This window comes from Manis pentadactyla, chromosome 11 (assembly GCF_030020395.1).
Source record: "Manis pentadactyla isolate mManPen7 chromosome 11, mManPen7.hap1, whole genome shotgun sequence".
Lineage (NCBI taxonomy): Eukaryota > Metazoa > Chordata > Mammalia > Pholidota > Manidae > Manis > Manis pentadactyla.
The window spans coordinates 63,575,081-63,596,796 of NC_080029.1; the positions used below are offsets into that span (position 1 = coordinate 63,575,081).

Sequence of the window (21,716 nt, forward strand, 5' to 3'; positions counted from 1 at the left end):
ATTTTTGAACTATTTGTTCCAGTTCACTGAAGAATGCTGTTGGTAATTTGATAGAGATTGCATCAAATCTTTATATTGTTTTGGGCAGGATGGCCATTTTGATGATATTAATTCTTCCTAGCCAGGAGCATGGGATGAGTTTCCATTTGTTAGTGACCTCTTTAATTTCTCTTAAGACTGTTTTGCAGGTTTGATGGTATAGGTCTTTCACTTCCTTGGTTAGGTTTATTCTTAGGTATTTTATTGTTTTTGATGCTATTGTGAATGGAATTGTTTTCCTGATTTCTCTTTCTATTAGTTCATAGTTAGTGTATAGGAAAGCTACAGATTTCTTTTTTTTTTTTCCCTGGATAATTATTTTTTATTGAAGGGTAGTTGACACACAGTATTACATTAGTTTCAGGTGTACAACACAGTGATTCAACATTTATATACATGATAATTCTAGGTACCAGCTATCACCATACCAAGTTGTTACAATATTTTGACTATATTCCTTATGCTATACATTGCATCCTGGTTACTTATTTATTTTACAATTGGAAGTGTGTATATACATATATATATATTTTTTGTGTGTGTGTGTGTGTCTGTGTGTGTGTGTGTGAGGGCATCTCTCATATTTATTGATCAAATGGTTGTTAACAACAATAAAATTCTCTGTAGGGGGGGTCAATGCTCAATGCAGAATCATTAATCCACCCCAAGCCTAATTTTCGTCAGTCTCCAATCTTCTGAAGCATAACGAACAAGTTCTTACATGGAGTACAAATTCTTACATAGTGAATAAGTTACATGGTGAACATTACAAGGGCAGTCATCACAGAAACTTTCGGTTTTGTTCATGCATTATGAAGTATAAACAGTCAGTTGAAATATTAATATTCATTTGATTTTTATACTTGATTTATATGTGGATACCACATTTCTCTCTTTATTATTATTATTTTTAATAAAATGCTGAAGTGGTAGGTAGATACGAGATAAAGGTAGAAAACATAGTTTAGTGTTGTAAGAGAGCAAATGTAGATGATCAGGTGTGTGCCTGTAGACTATGTGTTAATCCAAGCTAGACAAGGGCAATAAAACATCCACGGATGCAGAAGATTTCTCTCAGAACAGGAGGGGGGAGGTTCTAAGCCTCACCTCTGTTGATCCCGATTTTCTCACCTGATGGCCCCCTGTGACTGTGCCTGTCTTAGGTTGTTCCTCCCTTGAGGAATCTTACCCGTCTCTGGCTAACCAGTCATCTTCCGGGGCCATACAGGGAAATGTTAAGTTGGTAAGTGAGAGAGAAGCCTTATTGTTTGAAAGGGTTAGCTTTTTACTTCTTTGCATATTTATGCCCTGTGGCTTCTATGCCCAGCATTTGTCTTGAGGTGTCTTTACCACTTGGAAGAATTATGATACTCGGTAAATTCGATACGTGGCACGAATTCTATTTAAGGGTTGTAATTAGGTAGGAAGAAGAAAAGCTATAGAAGTAGCAGGCGGAAGAAAACCTGGGAAGATTGATTATTTCTTTGACATATCTTCTTGTAGAGTAACTTCAGCATGTATAGGTTTTAAACTACTAATTAAATTGTGCACACATTAACATGATAGGAGTACAGTTATGTAACCAAAGCATACCTGTAATTACCAGTCATCTCCAGTGAAACCAAGAAAACCAGTTAGGCACCTTAGGCATTTGTGAAAACGTATCTGTGATATGGTGGATATTGTCCAACTGAACTTGAACAGTCTGAGAGAATTCAGATAAATTAAAACAACCCATTCCTGGGGACTCTTCACATCCCATATGTTCTTTTAACAGTAAATAGTCTGTGGTTGTAAGATTTTGGAGTGCTACAATTTGCACTTCTCCTAATTCGTGGTTGAGTTCCAACAGTATAGATCCAGTCAAATTTGTTGTTTTACTGTATGCACAGGCCAGCTTAGATATCTCCTTCATCATTCCCATGGCAAGTCCAGGAATTGGTGGGTTGAGTGCATCTACACCTGTGGCAGTGCGTGGATCTTTGTTGGGGTTTTCTTTTTGCTGATCATCTTCTGTCATGAGTCTTCCCGAGAGTGCTGATGTTGGAAGTTCTTTTTCATATCGTATCTTAGTTCATTTTCGGGGTAGCCAAATTAGGCTTTGATCCTCTGTATAAACACAAACAGACCCTTTGCCTACACTTTTATATGCCCTTTATATCATTGTGTAGAAATCATTGGAGGTCACCACACAGGAACTGCTTTTTTTTTTTATCATTAATGTACACTTACATGATGAATACTTTGTTTACTAGGCTCTCCCCTATACCAGGTCCCCCCTATATACCCCTTTACAGTCACTGTCCATCAGTGTAGCAAAATGTTGTAGAATCACTACTTGTCTTCTCTGTGTTGTACAGCCCTCCCCTTTCTCCCACCCCCCTATGGATGCTAATCTTAATATCCCCCTTTTTCTCCCCCCCCTTATCCCTCCCTACCCACCCATCCTCCCCAGTCCCTTTCCCTTTGGTACCTGTTAGTCCATTCTTGAGTTCTGTGATTCTGCTGCTGTTTTGTTCCTTCAGTTTTTCCTTTGTTCTTATACTCCACAGATGAGTGAAATCATTTGGTATTTTTCTGCTTGGCTTGTTTCACTGAGCATAATACCCTCCAGCTCCATCCATCTTGCTGCAAATGGTAGGATTTGCCCTTTTCTTATGGCTGAGTAGTATTCCATTGTGTATATGTACCACGTCTTCTTTATCCATTCATCTATCAATGGACATTTAGGTTGCTTCGAATTCTTGGCTATTGTAAATAGTGCTGCGATAAACATAGGGGTGCACTGATCTTTCTCATACTTGATTGCTGCATTCTTAGGGTAAATTCCTAGGAGTGCAATTCCTGGGTCAAATGGTATGTCTGTTTTGAGCATTTTGATGTACCTCCATACTGCTTTCCACAATGGTTGAACTAATTTACATTCCCACCAGCAGTGTAGGAGGGTTCCCCTTTCTCCACAGCCTCGCCAACATTTGTTGTTGTTTGTCTTTTGGATGGCAGCCATCCTTACTGGTGTGAGGTGATACCTCATTGTAGTTTTAATTTGCATTTCTCTGATAATTAGCGATGTGGAGCATCTTTTCATGTGTCTGTTGGCCATCTGTATTTCTTTTTTGGAGAACCGTCTGTTCAGTTCCTCTGCCCATTTTTTAATTGTGTTATTTGTTTTTTGTTTGTTGAGGTGTGTGAGCTCTTTATATATTCTGGACGTTAATCCTTTATCGGATGTGTCATTTCAAATATATTCTCCCATACTGTAGGGTTCCTTTTTGTTCCATTGATGGTGTCTTTTGCTGTACAGAAGCTTTTCAGCTTAATATAGTCCCACTTACTCATTTTTGCTGTTGTTTTCCTTGCCCGGGGAGATATGTTCAAGAAGAGGTCACTCATGTTTATGTCTAAGAGGTTTTTGCGTATGTTTTTTTCCAAGAGTTTAATGGTTTCGTGGCTTACACTCAGGTCTTTGATCCATTTTGAGTTTACTTTTGTATATGGGGTTAGACAATGGTCCAGTTTCATTCTCCTACATGTAGCTGTCCAGTTTTGCCAGCACCATCTGTTGAAGAGACTGTCATTTCGCCATTGTATGTCCATGGCTCCTTTATCAAATATTAATTGACCATATATGTCTGGGTTAATGTCTGGATTGTCTAGTCTGTTCCATTGGTCTGTGGCTCTGCTCTTGTGCCAGTACCAAATTGTCTTGATTACTATGGCTTTATAATAGAGCTTGAAGTTGGGGAGTGAGATCCCCCCTACTTTATTCTTCTTTCTCAGGATTGCTTTGGCTATTCGGGGCCTTTGGTAGTTTCATATGAATTTTTGAATTATTTGTTCCAGTTCATTGAAGAATGTTGCTGGTAGTTTCATAGGGATTGCATCAAATCTGTGTATTGCTTTGGGCAGGATGGCCATTTTGACGATATTAATTCTTCCTAGCCATGAGAATGGATTGCGTTTGCATCTGTTAGTGTCCCCTTTAATTTCTATTAAGAGTGACTTGTAGTTTTCAGAGTATAAGTCTTTCACTTCTTTGGTTAGGTTTGTTCCTAGGTATTTTATTTTTTTTGATGCAATTGTGAATGGAGTTGTTTTCCTGATTTCTCTTTCTGTTGGTTCATTGTTAGTGTATAGGAAAGCCACAGATTTCTGTGTGTTGATTTTGTATCCTGCAACTTTGCTGTATTCCGATATCAGTTCTAGTAGTTTTGGGGTGGAGTCTTTAGGGTTTTTTATGTACAGTATCATGTCATCTGCAAATAGTGACAGTTTAACTTCTTCTTTACCAATCTGGATTCCTTGTATTTTTTTGTTTTGTCTGATTGCCGTGGCTAGGACCTCCAGTACTATGTTAAATAACAGTGGGGAGAGTGGGCATCCCTGTCTAGTTCCCGATCTCAGAGGAAAAGCTTTCAGCTTCTCGCTGTTCAATATAATGTTGGCTGTGGGTTTTTCATAGATGGCCTTTATTATGTTGAGGTACTTGCCCTCTATTCCCATTTTGCTGAGAGTTTTTATGATGAATGGATGTTGAACTTTGTCAAATGCTTTTTCAGCATCTATGGAGATGATCATGTGGTTTTTGTCTGTCTTTTTGTTGATGTGGTGGATGATGTTGATGGACTTTCGAATGTTGTGCCATCCTTGCATTCCCTGGGATGAATTCCACTTGGTCATGGTGTACTATCCTTTTGATGTATTTTTGAATTCGGTTTGCTAAAATTTTGTTGAGTATTTTTGCATCTACGTTCATCAGGGATATTGGTCTGTAGTTTTCTTTTTTGGTGGTGTCTTTGCCTGGTTTGGGTATTAGGGTGATGTTAGCTTCATAGAATGAGTTTGGGAGTATCCCCTCCTCTTCTATTTTTTGGAAAACTTTAAGGAAAATGGGTATTATGTCTTCCCTGTATGTCTGATAAAATTCCGAGGTCAATCCATCTGGCCCAGGGGTTTTGTTCTTTAGTAGTTTTTTGATTACCGCTTCAATTTCGTTGCTGGTAATTGGTCTCTTTAGATTTTCTGTTTCTTTTTGGGTCAGTCTTGGAAGGTTGTATTTTTATAGGAAGTTGTCCATTTCTCCTAGGTTTCCCAGCTTGTTAGCATGTAGGTTTTCATAGTACTCTCTAATAATTCTTTGTATTTCTGTGGGGTCCGTCGTGATTTTTCCTTTCTTGTTTCTGATACTGTTGATTTGTGTTGTCTCTCTTTTCCTCTTAATAAGTCTGGCTAGAGGCTTATCTATTTTGTTTATTTTCTCGAAGAACCAGCTCTTGTTTTCATCGATTTTTGCTATTGTTTCATTCTTCTCAATTTTATTTATTTCTTCTCTGATCTTTATTATGTCCCTCCTTCTGCTGACCTTAGGCCTCATTTGTTCTTGTTTTTCCAATTTCGATAATTATGAAATTAGACCATTCATTTGGGCTTGTTCTTCCTTTTTAGAATATGCTTGGATTGGTATATACTTTCCTCTTAAAACTGCTTTTGCTGTGTCCCACAGAAGTTGGGGCTTAGTGTTGTTGTTGTTTGTTTCCATATATTGCTGGATCTCCATTTTGATTTGGTCTTTGATCCATTGATTATTTAGGAGCGTGTTATTTAGCCTCCATGTGTTTCTGAGCCTTTTTGCTTTCTTTGAACAGTTTATTTCTAGTTTAATGCCTTTGTAGTCTGAAAAGTTGGTTGGTAGGATTTCAATCTTTTGGAATTTACTGATGCTCTTTTTGTGGCCTAGTATGTGGTCTATTCTGGAGAATGTTCCATGTGCACTTGAGAAGAATGTGTATCCTGTTGCTTTTGGATGTAGAGTTCTGTAGATGTCTATTAGGTCCATCTGTTCTAGTGTGTTGTTCAGTGCCTCTGTGTCCTTACTTTTCTGTCTGGTGGATCTGTCCTTTGGAGTGAGTGGTGTGTTGAAGTCTCTTAGAATGAATGCATTGCATTCTATTTCTTCCTTTAGTTCTGTTAATATTTGTTTCAGGTATGTGGGTGCTCCTGTATTGGGTGCATATATATTTATAATGGTTATATCCTCTTGATGGACTGAGCCCTTTATCATTATGTAATGTCCTTCTTTGTCTTTTGTTACTTTCTTTATTTTGAAGTCTGTTTTTTCTGATACCAGAATTGCAACACCTTCTTTCTTTTCTCTCTTGTTTGCTTGAAATATCTTTTTCCATCCCTTGACTTTAAGTCTGTGCATGTCTTTGGGTTTGAGGTGAGTCTCTTGTAAGCAGCGTATGGATGGATCTTGCTTTTTTATCCATTCTATTACTCTGTGTGTTTTGATTGGTGCATTCAGTCCATTTTCATTTAGGTTGATTATTGAAAGGTATGAATTTATTGGCATTGCTGGCTTTAAGTTTGTGGTTACCAAAGGTTTAGGGTTAGCTTCTTTACTATCTTACTGTGTAACTTAACTCGCTTGTTGAGCTATTATAAACGCGGTCTGATGATTCTTTATTTCTCTCCCTTCTTATTCCTCCTCCTCTGTTCTTCATATGTTGGGTGTTTTGTTCTGTGCTCTTTTTAGGAGTGCTCCCATCTAGAGCAGTCCCTGTAGGATGCCCTGAAGAGGTGGTTTGTGGGAGGCATATTCCCTCATCTTTTGCTTTTCTGGGAATTGTGTAATCCCTCCTTCATATTTAAATGATATTCGTGCTGGATACAGTAGTCTTGGTTCGAGGCCCTTCTGTTTCATTGCATTAAGTATATCATGCCATTCTCTTCTGGCCTATCGGGTTTCTGTTGAGAAGTCTGATGATAGCCTGTTGGGTTTTCCTTTGTAGGTAACCTTTTTTTTCTCTCTGTCTGCCTTTAATACTTTGTCCTTGTCTTTGATGTTTGCCATTTTAATTATTATGTGTCTTGGTGATGCCCTCCTTGGATCCCTTGTCATGGGAGTTCTGTGTACCTCTGTGTTCTGAGAGGCCATTTCTTCCCCTAGTTTGGGGAAGTTTTTGGCAATTATTTCTTCGAAGGCACTTTCTATCCCTTTTTCTGTCTCTTCTCCTTCTGAAATTCCTATAATGTGTATATTATTCCTTTTTGATTGGTCACTCAGCTCTCTTAAAATTCTTTCATTCCTGGAGATCCTTTTATCTCTCTCTGCATCAGCTTCTGTGCGTTCCTGTTCTCTGTTTTCTAGTCCATTAATGGTCTCTTGCATCTCGTCCATTCTGTTTTGAAGTCCTTCCAGAGCTTGTTTTATTTCTGTATTCTCCTTCCTTAGTCCTTGCATATTTCTCTGCAAGTCCATCAGCATGGTTATGACTTTTGTTTTGAATTCTTTTTCAGGAAGACTGACTAAATCTATCTCCCCAGGTTCCTTCTCAGGGGAAGCTGTAGCAGATGCCGAAGCTGTCTGGGTTAGTCTTGTCTGGATCATATTTTTTTGCCTTTTCATGTTGACAGGTGCTATTGACTGTCAGCTGGGAGGGTCAAAATTTTCACTTGCTACTGGCCTTTCTTTACTGGGACAACTGCGACTCCTAGTGGCTTGTGTTGGGTAATTGCGTGTAGACTGGGTCTTTGTCTCTTGCCTGGCCGGAATCGAGGAATTTCCCTTTCTGTGGGTGGAGTTTGTCTCAGGCTTCTTGTCTGCTTTCTCCGCGCCCGGAGGTGTAATGGACGGGGTGGGGGGTGTGTGGGCTGTTTGGCTGGTTACCTCCGTGAGGGGTCTCAGAGCTGTTGCCCAGGGGCTTAGTTTTCCCGGTTTTCCCTGTAATTTCCAGCTGCTGGACTATGACCTGTGTTGTTTCCGTCAAGCTGTTAAGTCCCTGTCCCTTTAAGACCTTCAAAAAGCCCCCGCTTTTCTTTGTCACAGGGGCACCAGCTTCGGCACCCGCTCAGAGGTCTTGTTGCCCTGTTTCCCCAGTATCCACAGCCGCCTGCCCACGCACTTTGTCTGTGCTCTGGTGCGGGTGGCTGGAGCTGGGTGTTCAGCAGTCCTGGGCTCCGTCTCCCTCCCGCTCTGCCTATTCTTCTCCCACCGGGAGCTTGGGGGAGGGGTGCTTGGATCTCGCCGGGCCGGAGCTTGTATCTTACCCCTTTAACCAGTCGCTGGGTTCTCGCTGGTGTAGCTGCAGTCTGGCCACTGTCCTGCATCTTCTGGTCTCTCTTTTAGGACTAGTTGTGTTTGTTGTATTTTCAAAAGTATATATGTTTTTGGGAGGAGATTCCCAGTGTCCTACTCACGCTGCCATGTTGGCTCCTCCTCCAAGGTACAGATTTCTGTGTGTTAATTTTGTATCCTGCAACTTTGCTGTATTCCGATATCAGTTCTAGTAGTTTTGGAGTGGGGTCTTTAGCGTTTTTTATGTATAATATCATGTCATCTGCACTTAGTGACAGTTTGACTTCTTCTTTACCAATTTGGATTCCTTGTATTTCTTTGTTTTGACTAATTGCCATGGCTAGGACCTCCAGTACTATGTTGAATAACAGTGAGGAGAGTGAGCATCCCTGTGTTGTTCCCGATTTCAGAGGAAAAGCTTTCAGCTTCTCTCTGTTCAGTATGATGTTGGCTGTGGGTTTATCATATATGGCCTTTATTATGTTGAGGTGCTTGCCCTCTCTGCCCATTTTGTTAAGAGTTTTTATCATGAATGGAAGTTGAATTTTGTCGAATGCTTTTTCAGCATCTATGGAGATGATAATGTGGTTTTTGTCCTTCTTTTTGTTTATGTGGTGGATGATGTTGATGGATTTTCGAATGCTGTACCATCTTTGCATCCCTGGGATGAATCCCACCTGGTCATGGTGTATGATCCTTTTGATGTATTTTTGTATTCGGTTTGCTAATATTTTGTTGAGTATTTTTGCGTCTACATTTATGAGGGATATTGGTCTGTAATTTTTTTTGGTGGGGTCTTTGCCTGGTTTTGGTATTAAGGTGATGTTGGCGTCATAGAATGAGTTTGGGAGTATTCCCTCCTCTTCTATTTTTTGGAAAACTTTAAGGAGAACGGGTATTATATCTTCTCTGTATGTCTGATAAAATTCTGAGGTAAATCCATCTGGCCCGGGGGTTTTGTTCTTGGGTATTTTTTTGATTACTCCTTCTATTTCTTTGCTGGTAATTGGTTTGTTTAGATTTTGTGTTTCTTCCTTGGTCAGTCTTGGAAGGTTGTATTTTTCTAGAAAGTTGTCCATTTCTTCTAGGTTTTCCAGCTTGTTAGCATATAGGTTTTCATAGTAGTCTCTAATAATTCTTTGTATTTTTGTGAGGTCTGTCGTGATGTTTCCTTTCTCATTTCTGATTCTGCTGATGTGTGTTAACTCTCTTTTCCTCTTAATAAGTCTGGCTTGAGGCTTATCTATTTTGTTTATTTTCTCGAAGAACCAGCTCTTGGTTTCATTGATTTTTTCTATTGTTTTAATCTTCTCAATTTTATTTATTTCTTCTCTGATCTTTATTTTGTCCCTCCTTCTGCTGACCTTAGGCCACATTTCTTCTTCTTTTTCCAACTTCGATAATTGTGACATTAGACTATTCATTTGGTATTGTTCTTCTTTCTTTAAATATGCCTGGATTGCTATATAGTTTTTCTTAAGACTGCTTTCACTGCATCCAATTGAAGTTGGGGCTTTGTGTTGTTGTTGTCATTTGTTTCCATATATTGCTTGATCTGTCTTTTAATTTGGTCATTGATCCATTGATTATTTAGGAGCATGGTGTTAAGCCTCTGTGTGTTTGTGGGTCTGTTTGCTTTCTTTGTACAATTTAGTTCTAGTTTTATACCTTTGTGGTCTTAAAAATTGGTTGGTAGTATTTCAATCTGTTTGAATTTACTGAGGCTCTTTTTGTGGCCTAGTATGTGGTCTATTCCAGAGAATGTTCCATGTGTACTTGAGAAGAATGTGTATCCTGTTGCTTTTGGATGTGGAGTTCTATAGATGTCTATTAGGTCCACCTGTTCTAGTGTGTTGTTCACTGCCTCTGTGTCCTTACTTATTTTCTGTTTGGTGGATCTGTCCTTTGGGTGAATGTTGTGTTGAAGTCTCCTAAAATGAATGCATTGTGTTCTATTTCATTCTTTAGTTTTGTTAGTATTTGTTTCACATATGCTGGTGCTCCTGTGTTGGGTGCATATATATTTATAATGGTTATATCCTCTTGTTGAACTGAGCCCATTATCATTATGTAATGTCCCTCTTTATCTCTTGTTACTTTCTTTGTTTTGAAGTCTATTTTGTCTGATACTAGTACTGCAACACCTGCTTTTTTCTCCCTGTTGTTCGCGTGAAGTATCTTTTTCCATTCCTTGACTTTTAGTCTGTGCATGTCTTTGGGTTTGAGGTGAGTCTCTTGTAAGCAGCATATAGATGGATCTTGCTTTTTTATCCATTCAGTGACTCTATGTCTTTTGTTTGGTGATTTCAGTCCATTTCAATTTAGGGTGATTATTGATAGGTATGTACTTATTGCCATTGCAGGCTTTAGATTCGTGGTTACCAAGGATTCAAGGTTAATTTCCTTAGTATCTAAGAGTCCAACTTAACTTGCTTAGTATGCTGTTACAAGCACAATCCAAAGGTTCTTTTCTGTTTCTCCTCCTTTTTCTTCCTCCTCCATTCTTTTTTTTTTTTTTTTTTTTATTTATTTTATTTTATTTTATTTATTTATTTATTTTTTTTAAATAATTATTTTTTATTGAAGGGTAGTTGATGCACAGTATTACATTACATTAGTTTCAAGTGTACAACACAGTGGTAGAACATTTATATACATAATTCTAGGTTCCAGCTATCACCCTACCAAGCTGTTACAATATCTTGACTATATTCCTTATGCTATACATTACATCCCGGTTACTTATTTATTTTACCATTGGAAGTCTGTCCTTTTTTTTTTTTGTGAGGGCATCTCTCATATTTATTGATCAAATGGTTGTTAACGACAATAAAATTCTGTATAGGGGAGTCAATGCTCAATGCACAATCATTAATCCACCCCAAGCCTAATTTTCATCAGTCTCCAATCTTTTGAGGCATAACAAACAAGTTCTTACATGTAGAACAAATTCTTACATAATGAATAAGTTACATGGTGAACAGTACAAGGGCAGTCATCACAGAAACTTTCGGTTTTGCTCATGCATTATGAACTCTAAACAGTCAGTTCAAATATGAATACTCATTTGGTTTTTATACTTGATTTATATGTGGATACCACATTTCTCTCTTTATTATTATTATTTTTAATAAAATGCTGAAGTGGTAGGTAGATACAAGATATAGGTAGAAAACATAGTTTAGTGTTGTAAAAGAGCAAATGTAGATGATCAGGTGTGTGCCTGTAGACTATGTGTTAATCCAAGCTAGACCAGGGCAATAAAACATCCACGTATGCAGAAGATTTCTCTCAGAACAGGGGGGGTGAGCTTCTAAGCCTCACCTCTGTTGATCCCCAATTTCTCACCTGATGGCCCCCCTGCGACTGTGCCTGTCTTAGGTTGTTCCTCCCTTGAGGAATCTTACCCGTCTCTGGCTAACCAGTCATCTTCCGGGGCCATACAGGGAAATGTAGAGTTGGTAAGTGAGAGAGAAGCCTTATTGTTTGAAAAGGTTAGCTTTTTACTTCTTTGCATATTTATGCCCTGTGGCTTCTATGCCCAGTATTTGTCTTGAGCCTCCTCCATTCTTTATATATTAGGTATCATATTCTCTACTTTTTGTCTATCCCTTGATTGTCTTTGGCCATAGTTAATTTAATTTTGCATTTGCTTAGTAATTAGCTGTTCTACTTTCTTTACTGTGGTTTTATTACCTCTGGTGACAGCTATTCCACCTTAGGAACACTTCCATCTATATTATTCCCTCAAAAATAGACTGTAGAGATGGTTTGTGGGAGGTAAATTCTCTCACCTTTTGCTTATCTGGAAATTGTTTAATCCCTCCTTCAAATTTAAATGATAATCTTGCTGGATAAAGTAATCTTGGTTCCAGGCCCTTCTGCTTCATGGCATTAAATACATCATGTCACTTCCTTCTGGCCTGTAAGGTTTCTGCTGAGAAGTCTAATGTTAGCCTGATTGGCTTTCCTTTGTATATGATCTTATTTCTGTCTCTGGCTGCTTTTAACAGTCTGTCCTTATCCTTGATCTTTTCCATTTTAATTACTATGTGTCTTGGTGGTGTCTTCCTTGGGTTCCTTGTGTTGAGGGATCTGTGGATCTCTATGGCCTGAGTGACTGTCTCCTTCCCCAGACTGGGGAAGTTTTCAGCAACTACCTCCTCAAAGACACTTTCTATCCCTTTCTCTAGCTCTTCTTCTTCTGGTATCCCTATAATGCGAATGTTGTTCTGTTTGTATTGGTCACACAGTTCTCTCAATATTCTTTCATTTTTAGAGATCCTTTTTTCTCTCTGTTCCTCAGCTTCTTTGTATTCCTCTTCTCTAGTTTCTATTTCATTTATTGTCTCCTCCACCATATCCAACCTGCCTTTAATATACTCCATCGTGCTCTTCAATGATTGGATCTCTGACCTGAATTCATTCCTGAGTTCTTGGATGTCTTTCCTTACCTCCATGAGCATGTTTATGATTTTTATTTTGAACTTCCTTTCAGGAAGAGTCACGAGGTCCATATCATTTAAATCTTTCTCAGGAGTTTCATTAACAATTTTACTCTAGATCAGGTTTCTTTGGCGTTTCATATTTGTATTTGGTGCCCTCTAGTGTCCAGAAGCTCTGTTCTGGAGCTGCTCAGCCCCTGAAGCTATGTCGTGTGTTGCTGGGGAGCGGTATTGGTGCATGGGGGAGTTAAGATTTGTTCCCTGCTTCCCGGCTGCTGTGCCTGTCTCCACTGCCTTAACCAGTGGGCCGAGCACACAGATACAAGCTTTTGTCACAGAGCAGCCGGATATGGATCCCTGCTTTCCACAAGCGGCCGGTATCCCAGTCTCCCCAGGAACTCTGCCTGTCCCAGCTTTCCAACCCCATAATCAGAAGAGTATAATGAAAGCACTATGAAATGTAGGTTTGTGCTCCCAGTGCAGGACTCTGGAGCTAGGTAGTCAGCAGTCACAAGCCTTCCACCCCCTCCCTGATCAGTTTCTCTTCCTCCCGCCGGTGAGCTTGGTTGGGGGAAGGGCTCGGGTCCTACCAGGTCACGGCTCTGGTACGTTACCCCATTCGGTGAGGTCTGCTCTTTTCTCCAGTTGTGTGCAGTCTGTCACCCTCCTCTTTTCTGTTGCTCTCTCAGGATTAGTTGCGCCAAGTATATTTTCTAATTGTATCCAGTTTTAGGAGGAAGCCTCTGTATCTCCTCTCACGCCACCATCTTTAATTCCCTTTCAGCTTCTCTGTATTTCTGTTCTCTATTTTCTTTTCCTGTTACCGTCTCTTCTACTACATCTAATCTGCTTGTAAATTTCTCCATTATATGTTTCATTTCACACATTAAATTCCTTAATGATTGAATCTCAGTCCTGAATTCATCCCTGAGTTCTTGAATATTTTTCTGAATCCTCATGACCATGAGCATGTTTATCATTTTTATTTTGAAGTCTTCAGGAAGATTGATTAGTTCAGTTTCACTTGGTCCTTTTTCTGCTGTTTGTAGGATCTTGGTTTGTACCAGGTTCCTTTGACGTTTCATATTTGTGTGTGTCGCCCTCTAGTGCTCAGAAGCTCTACTCTGGAGCTGTTCAGCCCTGGAGCATTGTTCGGGGTTGCAGGGGAGCGGTGCTGGTGCCTTGGGGGAGAAAATAACTTTTTCCTGCTTCCTGGCCGATATGTGCCTGTCTCCACTGCCAGAATCAGTGAGCCAAGTGTAGAGGTGTAAGCCTCTATGTTTTGTGTTTGTAGCTGCTGTAGGCTTTGCCTCCCTCTGGGTGGCCTGATGGCAGTGCAGGGGCTGATTGGTACCATTTTGTGAGCTGGTGCCGGCAACTGGTTGGAAGGCACAGTAGGGTGTGTATCATGGTGGGGGTATCCGGAGCTGCATAGCCAGCCAGGGGCATGGAGTGCCTAAAGCTGCTGAAAGTTCCCAGCCTGCTGGGCAGAGTGCGCCCAGGCAATTTTGTTCACCTGTCCTTTCTCCTGAGCAGCAATGTCTGTGCAATTCTTGCCCCTTAGCAGCCCTCTTGCTGTTTGGAACTGTCTCAGACTGCCCGCCTGTCTTTTGTCCCAGAGCAGTCAGATGTGGATTCCTGTTTTCCACAACCAGCTGGAATCTTAGTCTCTCCAAGTATTCTGCCTGTCTTAGATTTCCAACCCCACTAGCCTCTAGAGCACCATGCAATGTAGCTTCATGCTTCTAGAGCAAGTCTCCAGGGCTGGGTGTTTAGCATTCCTAAGCTTTCACTCCTTCCACACTCCATTTCTCTTCCTCCTTCTGGTGAGCTGGGGTGGAGGAAGGGCTTGGGTCCTCCCAGATCACAGCTTTGGTATGTAACCCTGTTCTGTGAGGTCTGTTCTTTTCTCCAGGTGTATGCAGTTTGGCACAGCCTTCTTTCCTGTTGCTCTTTCAGAATTAGTTGTATTAACTGTATTTTCATACTATATATGGTTCTGGGTGGAAGCCTCTGTCTGACCTCTTATGCCACCATCTTTCAATATCTATGTTCTTGTTTTGTGTCTAATATTTATTTTTGCTCTTGCCTTTCTTGGTCAGTGTTGCTAGACTTCACAAAGCTCTTTCACTATTTTAAAGTTTGCTTTATATTCTTTTCTCACATGATTTACCACTGTATTTCATTATGTAGTTTATTCAGAGTATTTAAATCAGAATTTTGGGTATAGAAGATACAAATGCCTTGGGTTCACAACAGATATAATACTCTGTTCCTCCAAAGTGTTGTTGAGAGTCTTTGCATATAACTTTGTTTTCAGTAGCAAAATACAAAAATGATCTGATTCTAATGAATTTAAATATACATATTTATATGAATTTAAATATACATATTTATAGTTCCTCACTAATAGTACTGTTATATGCAACCTCTTTATTCAGTCTTGTATTATCAAAATAGGTATACACACATAGCCAATAAACATGATTAAAGAGCATAGATGGTTTTGAACACCTCATTCAGAAAATTCTTCTTGATTTAGGTGTCATCTTTTATCCAAAACTATTAGTATTTTTTATTCTTTTCATTTTACAATAGTAGTAGAGTTATACTAAAGCTCTTAGTTTGTAAAAATGTTTTTCGCTTGTTTAGTGTTCTTTGATTGTCTAGTAATTTCGTATTTGTCTAGATGAACATAAAAACAGGCCATTATAATGAGTTTAAATTTCCGATATCAAGTTGGTAGAACTAGGGTTAGAATTAACCCATAGTCTTTGTTTTAAGTTCGTTGTTGATCACCTAGTGATCAGCATATTAAGTTCTTTTTTTCTTTGACTAAGAAATTTGCCATTGAAATTCTGTAATGAATCACTAATGATTTCTTTTATCTTAGGTGTTTATTATAAACTCATCAAACATATTTCTTCTTGAACCGGCAAATGAAATAAAAATTCTTCTGGATGAGCACACAGATATGTGTAAACGCATTCTTAACATTTATCGATTCATGGTTGTGCAAGTATCAATGGACAAAAAGACTTGGTAAAAATATTTATCTTTTATTTTTTTTATTGTATATATGAGTATAGTAATTTTTAGAGGAATAGTGTCTACAAACAGGGCTTGTTAAAATATTGTACAGGCTTCTATTGAATGAATGAATGAATGAATGTAATCTTTTATGTAATAATCATGATGACAGCAATACTCTTTTCATCTCAAACATTCTTGATCGGATATTATCTTTCTAAAGTGGGCATATGATGGCCTCTTTCTCCCCCTGCCACTCCCATAAATAAATGAATGCATGCATGAATAAATGAATTCATACATGTGTGAATGAATAAGTAAATGATTGAATGTACCAATGCCTGGTACTTCAACTTGACTGTACATTCAAATTCATGTACTGTCAGTCCTCTGTCTACTTTTTTAGTCTTCCCTTAAGCTAAACTCCACTCTTCAGGATGAGATCCTGACTCCCAGCTTTATCAAATTCTCTTTCCTGAGCACATTCTGAACTTTTCTTTAGACAGCATAATTCCTGCCATCTCTTCCTTTTATCACCATAACTGTCTTTCAATTCTACCTTCGTTTTTACCACATACCTTACTTTTATTTTTTTCCTTACTTCCTTTTATTCTGTTACAGTTCTTTTCAAAATTGTCTTAGTCCCTCAATTACTTTATAAATGTCTTTTTACCTCACTGAATTGAGAGTCCTTGGAAGGCATATACTTGTCTTGTTTTCATATTTCCTACTTTTCTTAACATAGTACCTAAATATTGGCACTCTATAAATATTTGTTTAACTGAATGGAAAAACAGGTCTTTTTTCAGAGATGAGAAGAGCAGTTCTTCAGTTTTTGTAAAAATGATTTATATTTCCTGTAAAACTCAAAGTTTTAAAAGAAAATAAAAGTTGGTCAAAAACTCACTCTCTAGAGGTAATCGTTGCCCTTTGGTGAACATCTGGTTCACAAAACTGCATACACAATCACATAATATTATGCTGTATGTATGTACCATAGTTCTCTTAACCATTCACCTATTGATAGATATATAATTATTTCATTTTATTGTTGAAGGAGAAGATGATAAACATCCTTACACATAATATAATTTTCCTCCTTTGACTCATTTTTTAAAAAATGGGGATACTAGAATAGGCCTAGTTTATGTTTTGCTACCTATGAGAAAAATGGCTTTATTTTGAAAAAGAAACATTGTTACCGGTATTAACATAGTTACATCTAGAAGTAGTTATTGTTAGTAACTTATTTGGAGCACTTTTCTGTGCCAGGTATCTTTTGAAATTAAGCTCATGCATTTTCTTTCTTAATCCTTATAGCACCCTATAAGGTGGATAATACCTCTGTTTTATATGGTGATTCTTAGATACAAGAGATTAAGTAACTTACCCTTGTTCATACAACTGAGATTTAAACTGTGGTCCTGACTCTAGCCCAAGTTCTATTAGTCAATAATTTTACCACCTCAGACCATTCTTTTATTAGTAATCTTCCCCCCAATCTTTTTTCTTTTTATGTTTTGAATCAATGCCATTGAGGCAGGTTGAAGTGAGGGATTTACTATGTGGAACACAATTTTAGAATTTTTTTTTCTTAAATTTTTAAAGTTCTCTTGAGGTCGTAACATTGTGAGTGATCTCTCACATACTTATATTGAATTTATAATACTTTATGAATCAAAATCATAATTATTACAAAGTTAAAGGTTATCTGATACATGAATGTGAATTATGATTTGATCACAAATAAGAGTTATTTGAAAAACCTTATTGTATATGTAGTTGATTTCAAATAGCTTTTCATTTCATTTAACTAAGCTAGAAGCCTAAGATGACAAATGTGGTAGCTTTGATTTTTATTTTATGAATGAGTACATATATTTGTTAAGATATTCAGGATTTTTTTCAATGAGTGATACTTTTCTGTTTGATTCTGCCCTCATTCCCCAAAAATCCATGACATGTAGATCTAGGATCACTTGCTGTCTCTGCCACATTTCTTACATGGACTGCCTCACTTACTGCTGTGCCCAGAGTAGGCCTGCAAATAAGCCAGAGGAGGAAGCTTTGGTAGGGGTTTGAGCCTCACTCTACACCCAAACTGAAATTTTTCACATGGTTGAATCAATTTCCAAAGTATCAGGTACAGTTATGGTAGTTTTATGTCTTAATAATAAGCATCTAGGAGAAAGAGGCAATGATAATAAATAAATTCCATATTGTGATTGATTGACTTATAGTACACAGAGAGGAAAATAAAGGGTTAAAAAATGGCCGAAATAAAAAGGATGGAAAGGAGCAAGAGAGTGATGGTTCTTGATTACTTGTTAGGCTCGTAATATATTAATCTTCAAATATCATGTAGATTTTGAAATTGAACCCAGTCCAATTCTAGATTTGTGGTTTTCTCCATGTCTTATCACATACATAGATGAGTATTCTCTACCTATGTTCAGACAGCTCTCTAAGGTTGCAACTTGATTTGTGAGGTTGGGGAATGGGAACAGTCTCCAAATTCACCTCCAATTCATCAGCTTTTGCATGAATTTTTATTTGATAAGAGGGTGTTTTGTCTGAAAAATGGTTTTAAAAATGGCTGGTATAGATTTATAAAACGGAATTTTAAATTTCAGTATTTGAAGAATTCTCAAAATTTGAAAGATATTTGTTGAGTTATTGAAAGATATACCATTTTTATAACAAATATTAATTTAAAGTTACTCATTAACCAAAAGCAGACATATGCAAGAAGGAAACATTAATTAATTTTTTTTGCTTTAAGGGAGCAGATGCTGCTTGTGTTGCTCAGAGTCACGGAGTCTGTACTGAAGATGCCATCACAAGCTTTTCTACAGTTCCAGGGGAAAAAAAATATGACCTTGGCAGGTCGACTTGCAGGACCACTTTTCCAGGCAATCAAAATAAATAAATAAATAAATAGATAGATAGATAGAAAGATAGGTAGATAGATAATGTGTTTTCTTTTTTTAAGATAATTGAGCCCTGACCTTTTACCTGGGGGAAAAAAACTTTAAATTAGAGATCATGTCATATTGAAAGATCTTTTGTAGAACTAAATTAAAAGTTGCTTATCTAAGCAGGCTATTTCTTTACATAGAAATTCACAACCTTCCGTAAGAGTGGAGGAAATACCAGGTCTGTGAAAAAAATGTTAAGGCAAGCTGATGATGTTTACTTTATCTTTTGTGTGTCATACTTAGTTATGATTGCAAAAAGCTGCCAAATAACTTCATGAGTCAATGACCTGATTGTATGCTTTATCAGTTTCCAAGCCTCTGAGCTAAAGAAGACAAAATTTTTGCTTGCTATATGTATTAACTTTTTTGTAGTCTGAATGTTTAAAGATAGAACAGAAGGTCACTAGTTTTTACTGTTCTATATTATAAATTCTGCTTCTATTTTCATCTTTACATTTATGTGTAAATTCATGTGAATTTCCATAGAAAAATTTATGGTTAAGCTTTTAAAAGACTATTTTATGACTTATTTCTTAAATAGGAAGGTATGTCTATCTTCAGTAGAAATCCATAAACTCTCAAGGGTATTTATTAGCTGATCAGTAATTTCTGCCCTTTTATGAATAAATTTTGTAACCTATGATTAGATTTATTACAGAACACCTTTAATTCCTCTGATGTCTTTAAAATAAATTTTTATTTTATCCTTCAGTTTATATATAATTTTTCAAAAACATATTAGTACATCTCTAACAACTTGTTTTTTCTGAATATTCAAATTATATAATTAGTGATTTCCATCTTTAATTTGAGAATGCAGCTTGTTTGTTTTTTTAATGAAATAACCATTAACTACTCAATAACTTCAATGTTTAATAGTATGGAGACTCCATTTTCTTTTTGAGCAGCAAAAAGGTTTTATTTAAGGCAAAGCACACACTTGAAGCAAGGAGTGTACAGAGACTCCATCTCTTTTTAAACTGAATTTTTTTAATTTAAATTAATGTAATATGCAAGAAGGATAGTTACAACTTTAGAGAGATTTCTTTTCAATTTTGGTGACCTGTCTTAATTGCTAGAATGTTGGGAGTTGGCAGTTGTTGAAATAAAATTTATAGTACATTCTAATGATTATTTGAATTACTTTTGTAAGTATTACATACCAAGAAAAAGTTCTGGAAATTAGGTGATTTAAAATTGCTTGTTTTTAGGTAGTTTTTTTATGATTAAATATCTGATTTTGAACTTACTGCTATTTCTGATTATTTGCCTTTATAGACTCTTATAGTTGCTTGGATCAAAGCAAATCTAAATGTGTATATCTCCCGAGAACTTTGGGATGACTTACTCTCGGTATTGTCATCGTTGACCTACTGGGAAGAGTTAGCCACTGAGTGGTCACTGACTATGGAGACGCTAACTAAAGTTTTAGCTAGAAATTTATATAGTTTGGATCTCAGTGATTTGCCATTGGATAAGCTTAGTGAACAGAAGCAAAAAAAGCACAAAGGGAAAGGTAAGAGTTGTTCACAGAGATGCTCCATATAAATTTGTTTAAATAATTTGGTCTGGGAAAATCTAGCCAGGGAGAGGGGTGAAGGTAAAAGTCATGTTTTCTCTTAATTATTCCCTCTGTCATTTACCCTGCACGTTAAAATTTTTCAATAAAACATGTAGATAAATGTGTAATTTTTCTTGAAGAACCTAAAAATCAGTCGTAGTTTTGATGAACAATACAGTGTTCTGTACATATCTAGCTAAAAGTTAAATAAAAATCTCAGATTCTTATTTTATTTTTAATAATTAACCAAAATAGGGATTTATAAAATGCTCTTCTTTTTTATCATATGCATTTTTATTAGAATTTTGAAGGTGATTTCATGTTATTCTCTTTAAAAAGAATTTGAAAAATTCTTTGAACACATGTTTTTAATTTTAACTAAAAGCAAAAATTCCTTAGATGTGGACTTAACATATCTGTTGATGTTAAAAAGTGGGAGAGGGACATAGTAACATTGATATATATTTCTAAAATCCTTGGTTTGTTAGTATTTCTCACCCTTAATAATTAGTTGCTAGCTAGAGATTACACCTGAGTCACATTTCATAGTTAACAATAGTCCAAGGTGGTTAAGTATGTGACGAAGCGACTTTTTGCTGTACTATTTATTTCCCAAGTGGCTAGTATTGGCAGGTAGAGATTTATTAGCTTCCACAACAGGATGGCTTTTGTTTAGCTCATTTCCCATCCTTTTTTGCTTCTTCAAGTGTTTTATTTCCATTACAAAGCAAGTGGAGGCAGAGGATTTATAATAGTTTATTGTTTCTGTTGTATTTTTAAATGTGTACATCAGTCTTAGAGTATGGTTTTTACATATGAAGTTCAAAAAAAGCCTTACTATAGGCAAGCATTTAATCTTGTTATTTTACAATACATACGAGTAAACCTAAGAATCTGAGGAAAAGTAGTATACGTAGTTTGAAGAGATGATTGATCAGGTAACAGTATACTGAGATTGAAAATCTACATTTTTAGGAGTTGGACATGAATTTCAGAAAGTTTCCGTTGATAAGTCATTTTCCAGAGGATGGAGTCGCGATCAGCCTGGCCAAGCCCCAATGAGACAGAGAAGTGCAACAACCACAGGTTCTCCAGGAACCGAAAAGGCCAGGAGTATAGTACGGCAAAAAACCGTTGGTATGTACTCTTTAAAATCATGACATTTGTATAGAACAATATGTTTATAGTCGTTAGTAACAATGTATTTAAATACATAGTTTTTTAAAACAGTTGATTTTGGTTGTTAAATAGGAAACTTATAGTAAAATCTTTTTTTCAGTCATACTCAGAATCTAATTCCAATGACCTGCTGTGTTATATATACCTTTATGCTATTAAGACTTATCTGACATTATTGTCTGTGTTGTTTATTTTACTGTAGATGTCAATAATTTTAAACTTATTTTATAGAATTTAAGAAGTAGAACTCTGATTCACTTTACAGAATTCATGCATTAGTTGGTATAGTTTCTACTAACTGAATATACTTACAAACATGGAAAATTACAGTAGCTAATTTTCAGTACTACAATTATATAATTAGATTAACTGGTATAGTTCCTACTAAATGAATATACTTACAAACG

At 37.0% G+C, this 21,716-nt stretch overlaps 1 protein-coding gene across 5 annotated transcripts in view; it reads left to right on the top strand.

Moving 5' to 3' along the window:
- The window catches only part of RALGAPA1 (Ral GTPase activating protein catalytic subunit alpha 1), a 272,386-nt gene that overhangs the window by 66,086 nt on the left and 184,584 nt on the right, over positions 1-21,716 (top strand). For all 5 annotated transcript variants that reach the window (XM_036881215.2, XM_057488494.1, XM_057488495.1 and 2 more), the window contains 4 exons: positions 15,455-15,603; positions 18,374-18,503; positions 19,848-20,085; positions 21,106-21,267. In XM_036881215.2, the coding sequence (XP_036737110.2) occupies positions 15,455-15,603; positions 18,374-18,503; positions 19,848-20,085; positions 21,106-21,267 (679 nt within the window). The remainder of the gene's footprint in view (positions 1-15,454; positions 15,604-18,373; positions 18,504-19,847; positions 20,086-21,105; positions 21,268-21,716) is intronic.